At 49.1% G+C, this 8,834-nt stretch overlaps 1 protein-coding gene across 1 annotated transcript in view; it reads right to left on the reverse strand.

The window, feature by feature from the left end:
- Positions 1 to 8,834, reverse strand: part of NOS1 (nitric oxide synthase 1 (neuronal)) — a 150,240-nt gene that overhangs the window by 7,495 nt on the left and 133,911 nt on the right. Inside the window, 4 exon segments of the mRNA XM_011928709.1 lie at positions 309 to 457; positions 2,403 to 2,524; positions 4,111 to 4,198; positions 4,862 to 5,072. Of these exon segments, the coding sequence (XP_011784099.1) occupies positions 309 to 457; positions 2,403 to 2,524; positions 4,111 to 4,198; positions 4,862 to 5,072 (570 nt within the window).

The following is an 8,834-nucleotide window of genomic DNA, read 5'->3' on the forward strand; positions in this document are numbered from 1 at the left end:
GGGTTTCACCATGTTGGCCAGGCTGGTCTTGAACTCCTGACCTCAAGTGATCCACCCGCTTTGGCCTCCCAAAGTGTTGGGATTACAGGCGTGAGCCACTGTGCTCGGCCTGTTAAATATTTTACGTAGATATTTTGCCTACCCATGCTTTCTGAAGTACAGAGCAACTTCACAGAGGGGAAATCAGGAAGCTTAAGAGTGAGGGTGAGGGTTTCTGAGAGTGGGATGTACAAGTGTGTACACACATGAGTGTGCACCAGTGTGCACATGTGTTGGACTGGGCTGGGGGATGGGCTGCTGGGGGTTACCTTTGGTTTGTCTGGCTCCCGGGAGTAAGCCGTGTACAGCTCTCTGAAGACCCCCTTGTTCTTGGCCTGCAGGGTCTCTTCCCTGTAGATATGATCTATCTTGGATTGCCGGCACCCGAAGACCAGGACCATGGGGCAGGGGTTCATTCCTGGGGACCGGGAAGACCTTATGTCACCGATGGCTCTCTGCCTGATGTGTGGGGTGGCTGAGGTGCCAGGGATGAGGTACTCAGACCTTAGCGTGTGCCATGGGGATAGAGGCTCACGAACCCTAGGGCAGGCAGATGTATGTGTGCACACACATGTACAAAGCTCACTGAAGCTTTGACCTCCCAGGCTCAAGCTGCCCTCGCACCTCAGCCTCCCAAGGAGCTGGGACCACAGTTATACGTCACCATGCCCAGCTAATTTTTTTTTGTAGGGACGAGGTCTAAGCATCTTGCCCAGGCCGGTCTTGAACTCCATGTACACAGGTGGGTGCTCACATGCTCACACATGCACACACTGAGGAAGGAGGTGAAGTGTGTTCAACTTTAGTGGACCTCCCTCCCAGGTCTCAATCCTTCCTTCTGCTCCTTGACTACTCAGGAGCCCCAACCTGATGCCCAGACTCTGGAGCTGGATGGCCTGGATTGAAATCTCAGCTCTGTGATGAACAACTTAGTCAATTTTTTTTTGTTTTTGAGATGGAGTCTTGCTCTGTCACCCAGGCTGGAGTGCAGTGGCACGATTTCGGCTCACTGCAACCTCCGCCTTCTGGTTCAACCGATTCTCCTGCCTCAGCCTCCCGGGTAGCTGGGATTACAGGCGCCTGCAGCCACGCCTGGCTAAGTTTTGTATTTTTAGTAGAGACGGGGTTTCACTGTGTTGGCCAGGCTGGCCTCAAACTCCTGACCTTGTGATCCGTCCGCCTTGGCCTCCCAAAGTGTTGGGATTATAAACGTGAGCCACTGCGCCTGGCCTTTTTCTTTTTATTATTACTATTATTATTAAGATGGAGTCTCACTGTGTCGCCCAGGCTGGAGTGCGGTGGTGTGATCTTGGTTCACTGCAACCTGCAGAGTGAAACCTGCAGAGTTTCACTCTTGTTGCCCAGGTTGGAGTGCAATGGCACTATCTTGGCTCACTGCAACCTCTGCCTCCCAGGTTCAAGTGATTCTCCTGTCTCAGCTTCCTGAGTAACTTGGATTACAGATGTGCGCCACCATGCCTGGCTAATTTTGTATTTTTAGTAGAGACAGGGTTTCACCATGTTGGCCAGTCTGGTCTGGAACTCCTGACCTCAAGTGATCCACCTGCCTTGGCCTTCCAAAGTGCTGGGATTACAGCCGTGAACCACTGCATCCAGCCACAATGTATTCAACTTTCTAAGCCTCTGCTTCCTATTTGCAAAATGGAAGTAACAGGACTGTTGTTGAGAAATGAATGTGAAACATTACAACTCTGCCTGATACCTGGCAAGTACTTTATAAATGTTAGCTATTCCACTACAGTGACAGTTCCACGGGGGCAAGTTTTTACTAACTGACTGACTGATTGATTGATTTGTTTTTGTAATCATCCCTCGAATCAATGGAAAGGTTTTCATTTCTATTTTAGTTGTTTTTCTCTCTTGTTCACTGCTATGCTCCAACACCTCCAATAGTGTTTGGCACTTATTAGGTGCTCAATAAATCCTTGTTTAATGCATGCCACAATTTGGGTTTCTTTCTCCTGCCGAAGCTGATCTGCTGTGTCCTTCACACAGCACTTGCTCTTGAATAACAGTCTTTGCAATAATTACATAAGCATAGCCATTTGATAAGGACTAACGTGTACCTTTTCCAGGCTATTGGATTATTTTTTTTGAAGGGATCACATCTTAACAGTCAAAGAAATGTCCCCTGGGTTTGGAATTTCAGGCCCCTGGGACAGGCTGTTTGGATGACACCATGAACTTCACCTGTGGGTCAGGCTAGTGCTACATGCCCCGGCTTTTCTGAGGCAGTGATGCCATGGAGAGACACCGTCACTGTTCTCTAGGGCTGCTGAGACCCAGCTGGACCTCCCCAGGTCTGGGGGTGGGAAGCAGGCAGCCGCTGGACTGTAACCCACCTTTGTGTTGGATATCAAATTGCCGCTGTTGCCAGAAGCTTCGGAAAGGCGCAATGCCGGTGCCCGGTCCAACAAGGATGCAAGGGACTTGGGGGTTCCGGGGCAGGTGGAAGCTGGGTGCTCTGGGCAAGGAAGAGGGGGTCAGAAGTCTTGCAGAGGTGAAATTCAATCAAGAACAACTGAATCTTAGGTAGACCAGGTGCCATCTTCAGTAGACATACAATGAGACTTACAGCTCTTCAGCCGGGGCCAGGTGTCCCTTTTCAGGGTGGGAATCTCCCCGATTAGGGGAATTCCAAAAATGGGAGGTCCTCAGGGTCTGGCTATTCCTCCATTCCCCAATTCTTCTCACTGCTAGGCTCAGCAAATTCAACCCAGAGTATCTCTACACTGGCACCACTGAGACTTGGGGGTGGACCTCCTTGGTTGTGGCACTGTCCTGTGCATTGTAGGGTATCGAGCAACATCCCCGGCTTCCACCCACGAGGTGCCAGGAGCACACGTGAGTTGTGACAACCCAAAATGTCTTCAGACTTTGTCAAATGTCCCTGGGTGGCAGGGATGGGGTGGGGTGCTGCAAAAATCACCCTGGTTTGAGAGCCACCGTTATTTTTTCTTTTTTCTTTTCTTTTCTTTCTTTCTTTTTTCTTTTTTTCTTTTTTGAGGTGGAGTCTCACTCTGTCACCCAGGCTGGAGTGCAGTGGTATGATCTTGGCTCACTGCAACCTCCACCTCCTGGGTTCAAGCGACTCTTCTGCCTCGGCCTCCCAAGTAGCTGGGATAACAGGCGCCTGCCACCACCCTCGGCTACTTTTTTTTTTGTATTTTAGCAGAGATGGGGTTTTGCCATGTTGGCCAGGCTGGTCTCAAACTCCTGACTTCAAGTGATCTGCCTGCCTTGGCCTCCAAAAGTGTTGGGATTACAGGCGTGAGCCACCGCGCCCAGCCCAGAGCCACTGGTTTAACCAACATGAAATCTTTAAATCAAGGAGTCACAGACTTCAGTGCATAAAAGAATCACCTGGGGATGTTCAGGACGCAGATTCCTGGGCCATGCAGTACATCTGGGCTCAGGACTCTATGTTTGAAACACCACAGAGGACTCTGATGTCAATGATATTTGGATCATTATCAATGGCACATGGACCATATTGTGAACATTCTAACCTCAATGGTTGAGAAAAAGGATTGGCTAAAGCCACTGTTCAGGTAGAGAAGTTATTGATCGACAAAACAGGTTAACTATAACTGGTCTAAGATCAGCTATAGCCTTTAAAGCTGAGTTTGGGAGGAAAGGCACCAATGAATGGGGGTGATTGGATTTTTTCCATCGCTAGGAAACTGGGACTGATTGGGAATGACCAGCAGAATTTGGCTAGAATTTCCACTAGCCTATACAGTCCATGAAGGTGGAGACTGTATTTGCAGGGTTTTCCCCGATAGCTCCAGCATCTAGCCCAGTACACGCCCAAGTGAAATGTGTGTTGCATTGACTTGACATTGACCAGAGGACTTGCCTAGCTTGCTGTGCTGCTCTGATCTTGTTTCCTTAACAACTAAGAGAGACGCAGGACATTGGTCTCCATTGTGTGCCACCCAATCATCTCTCTAGAACCTTTCAGACTGGTCCAACTTGCGACTTGTTGTCGCAGAAAACTGGGGGAAGTTTTTTGAGATGACTGCTCATTTTTTTCCACTTATTACTCACCCTCTCACGAAACAGGGGACCACTTCGTCAGCCTGTATCCGGTTGAGCCAGGAGGAGCACACGCCGTGGTGAATTGGTCCTTCTCCATCTGGCAGAATAACCAAAGCAGTCAGGGCCACCCACTGCTCCGAAGCATGGCCTCCCCTTCTCCCCCCTCCAATGCAAAATGCTCACAGGCCCAGTGCCAAGTTTATCCTTTGGAATTCCTCCCCAGGATCCCTTCCTCTGAAGGGCAAGAGGAAACGGTATAGCTGGGGTGACTTCGTGCCTGTGCAACCACCCAGGGTTCTATTGGTTAGGGGTGGGTCGGATTCAAATCCTTCCCTATTGAAGGGTGCTTTTGGTGGCTTGCTGGACTCCTGGGACAGGCACTGTGCCTTTTAATTGCTTTATCTAGGAGGAAAAAGACAGGGCAGAGCTTAGGTTATCTGACTTACAACCAGCTGGGCATGATACAACAGAGCGCTCTCCCAGGGAATGAGTGGTGGTGGCTTGTTCTAGTTGGTACTTTGGGGATATGAGGGGGCGCCATTGCAAATACACGTCTTGCCTCTTTCCTAATTCTGCTCAGGCTTGGCTCTGCATTAGGGGACAGTTCACCTGCTGCTTCTTCCCCCAGTTTTCTGGTCTTGGGGGTGAGTCTCTTCCCAGGGATTTGGGATTTAGCCTGCAGGCAGTGGTTTAGGGAGCCCTCCAGAAGCCCCTTGGGGGAAAATGCGGCCGAGGAGGCTCTCCCAGTGCCTCCGCCTACCTCGAGTGCGGTAGGAAACGATGGCCACAGTGAGGTGCACTTCATCAGGGTACATGTCTGGGGAGGAGCTGATGGAATAGTAGCGGGGCTGCAGCAGGGACAGCTGGGTCAGGAGCAAGGTGGCCGGCATCTGGATGGATGGGAACTCCTCCAGCACCTCCACGATGGTGGGGTTCTTGCCCCATTTCCATTCCTCGTACTCCTGCAAACCCTGTGCCAAGGAGACCGACAGAGACAAGCTTGAACCCAGCTGCTACGTAGTTCCCATGAGGACCTGAGGGGGTCCAAGAAGAAGGCAAAGTGAAAGTAACAGTTGGCAGGTGTGGTGGCTCATGCTGGTAATCACAGTGCTTTGGGAGGCCGAGGAGAGAGGATCACCTGAGACTAGGAGTTCAAGGCCAGCCTGGGAAACATAGTATGACCCTGTCTCTACAAAATTTAAGAAAAATTAGCTGGATGTGGTGGTGGATGTCTGCAGTACCCCAGTTACTTGGGAGGCTGAGGTGGGAGGACTGCTTGAGTTCAGGGGCTTGAGGCTGCAGTGAGCTAGGATCTCACCACTGCGCTCCAGCCTGGGTGACAGAGTGAGACCCTGTTGACAGACAGAAAGAAAGAAAGAGAGAGAGAGAGAAAGGAAGGAAGCAAGCAAGGAAGGAAGGAAGGGAGGAGAAGGAAAGAAAAAGACAAAGAGAAGAAAAAGAAAAAGAAAGAAAGAAAGAAAGAACAGTTAACACTTGAATAGCAATTATTCTGTGCTAAGTTTTGATTCTCATGAGGACCTTAAGAAAGAGGTATTACTGTTTCCCCATTTTATATATGAGGAAACTGAGGGTCAGAGAGGTCCTGTGGCTACTAGGTGGTGATGCTGGGTGAAACTGAGCCTTGCTTTAGACAGTGTGTCTTCAGAATCTGTGTTCCTAGTCACTACACACTCCTGAAGTCGAGAGAGACGCACTATGGAAGGGAGTCATGACTCACGCGGGGAGTGGCAGCATTCAGTGGAGACCTGTGATTTGTTGGTTGCAGAATCTGGAGATGCATCTTTGGAGAGCTTGGGTCATGTTCATGATGGTGAGTGACAGCCCCGGAAAAATCAGGTTAGGGTGTGTGGAGGACCATGTTTGGGGACGTGTTGACAGCAAAGCCCAGCTGTAACCAGGCAACAGAGGAACTCTCTGGAGCTCTGGAGTTATTTTTCGTTAATCTCAGAAGATGCCCTAGGCAGTCTCTGATGGCTGGAACAGAAGGCTCAGTTTCTGAGACCAGCGTGCCAGTGCAGTGTGTAACAAAGATTTTCCCCATGTTCCTAAAGACTGTCCTGGCCTTATTTATTTATCTATTTTTTATTTTTTAATTTTTTTTTTTGAGATGGAGTCTCACTCTGCTGCCCAGGCTGGAGTGCAGTGGCATGATCTTGGCTCACTGCAAGCTCTGCCTCCCGGGGTTCACGCCATTCTCCTGCCTCAGCCTCCTGAGTAGCTGGGACTACAGGCGCCTGCCACCACGTCCAGCTAATTTTTTGTGTTTTTAGTAGAGACGAGGTTTCACCATGTTAGCCAGGATGGTCTCAACCTCCTGACCTTGTGATCTGCCCACCTCGGCCTCCCAAAGTGCTGGGATTACAGGCGTGAGCCACCGCGCCCGGCCTGTTCTGGCTTTATTAATAGGCGATGGCATCCTTGACATCGTGCTTCTCAGACCTCCAGCCTGACTGGCCTCCAGTTGCAGGAGCAAAATGGACAAAGAGCCCTGGCCTCTCAACTCTTTGAAACTGACATTACCTGAAACTGACATCCATCACCCTGTTGGTGCCAGGCCTGGCTTCCCGCAGGCTGCTTCCTGCCAATGACCAAGCACAGGAGTCTCCAGAACTCCTCAAGGACCTTGCTGGGCCTTCCTTAAACTGCACTGCAGTCTAGAACGTTCTCGTCCCACCTTTCTTCCTTTTCCTTTGGTTGGGGTTAGATTTGTTTTGAGGTCTGATGGTTCTCCCAGCCTTATCTGATCCTTTTCTACTTTCTGTCACACAAGTGTTTTCCCTAATAAAAATCCTTGCTCATTTAATCCTGTCTTGAAGTCTACACTTTTTGGAAGAAATGAACTAATACACATGGGTTATATCAAATTCTATCTATCTATCTATCTATCTATCTATCTATCTATCTATCTATCTATCTATTATCTATCTATCTATCTATCTATTATCTATCTATCTATCTATCTATCTATCTATCTATCTATCAATCATCTATCTATCTAGAGACAGATTCTTGCTCTGTCACCCAGGCTGGAGTGTAGTGGCATGATCTTGGCTCACTGCAACCTCCATCTCCTGGGTACAAGCAATTCTCCTACCTCAGTCTCCTGAGTAGCTGGAATTACAGGTGCCCACCACCACGCCCAGCTAATTTTTGCATTTTTAATAGAGACAGGGTTTCACCACGTTGGCCAGGCTGGTTCTGAACTCCTGACCTCAGGTGATCCGCCTGCCTCGGCCTCCCAAAGTGCTGGGATTACAGGCATGAGCCACCATGCCTAGCCTATTTATTTATTTATTTATTTATTTATTTATTATTTATTTATAGAGATGGGGTCTTGCTCTTTCACCCAGGCTGGAGTACAGTTGGAAGATCATGATTCACCATAGCCTCAAACTCCTGGGCTCAAGTGATCCTCCCACCTTAGCCTCCTGAGTAGTTAGGACTACAGGTATGTGCCATGATGCCCAGCTAATTTAATTTTTTTGTAGAGATGGGGTCTGTGTTGCCCGGGTTGGTTCCAAACTCCTGGCCTCAAGCAATCTTCCCATCTCTGCCTCCCAGAGTGCTGGGATTACAGGCACGAGCCACTGTGCCCAAATTCTACTTTAAATAAGGTAAAAAACAGTGCAATCTAATAAGGTACCAACAGTGCAATCTACGGTCCTTCTTCCTATTAGCCACCCTCCCCCATTAATTAAAAGTTTTAAATCAAAATTATACTTGCAGATAGTCTAAAAAGTTAAATAACTTTGCAAAGCTTATGATTAAAAATAATGGTCTCCTGTTCTACCTCTGCCATCTGCTTCCAACTCCCCGGAGGTAACTACTTACAGCTCTTTAAGTGTTCCTTCTGGTATTTTTTTCATATTTCTAAATACTACGCACTCGCTAATTAGCCTCTTCCTTGCTGCCCGCCATTCAATCCCCTCTCCTAGATGGCAGAAGAAAGCTAAGCCATCCCGTGCTGGGGGCTTGCTTTCTGGGAAGGAGCCCCCATTGGGAGCAGCGTGGGCCGTTCTCCTGGGTAGAATTCTCACTGAGCAAGGCTTTGCAGCAGGCTGGGGCAGGTGGTCCCAGGATTTCCAAGCAAGGTAGTAGAGGCTACGTTTGGTTCATTTTACAATCAGAGACCTCTGATCTCTAGTAGTCCCACCTGCAGCTCCTCTGCATTGGCAAAAGCTCATCATAGCAGCCACATGGATGGAACTGGAGGACATCATGTTAAGCGCAAGAGGCCAGGCACAATAAGACAAATTTTGCACGTTCTCACTCATTTGTGGGAGCTAAAAACTAGAAGCAAATAAAGTCATGAAGACGGAGAGTAGAAGGAGGGCTACCAGTGCAGGGAAGGGTAGTGGAGAGGGGTGGGGGAAAGTGGAGATGGTTCATGGGTAGAAAAATACAGTTAGATAGAAGGAATAAGATCTAGGCTAGGCGTGGTGGCTCATGCCTTTAATCCTAGCACTTTTGGGAGGCTGGGGTGGGTGGATCACCTGAGGTCAAGAATTTGATGGTGAAACTCCATCTCTACTAAAGAAAAAACTACAAAAATTAGCTGGCCATGGTGGCAGATGCCTGTAATTCCAGCTGCTCGGGAGGCTAAGGCACGAGAATCCTTTGAGCCTGGGAAATGGAGGTTGCAGTGAACCGAGATTGTGCCACGGCACTCCAGCCTGGGCTAGAGAGTGAGACTCTGTCTCAGGGACAAAAAA

This window comes from Colobus angolensis, unplaced genomic scaffold (assembly GCF_000951035.1).
Source record: "Colobus angolensis palliatus isolate OR3802 unplaced genomic scaffold, Cang.pa_1.0 Scaffold79, whole genome shotgun sequence".
Lineage (NCBI taxonomy): Eukaryota > Metazoa > Chordata > Mammalia > Primates > Cercopithecidae > Colobus > Colobus angolensis.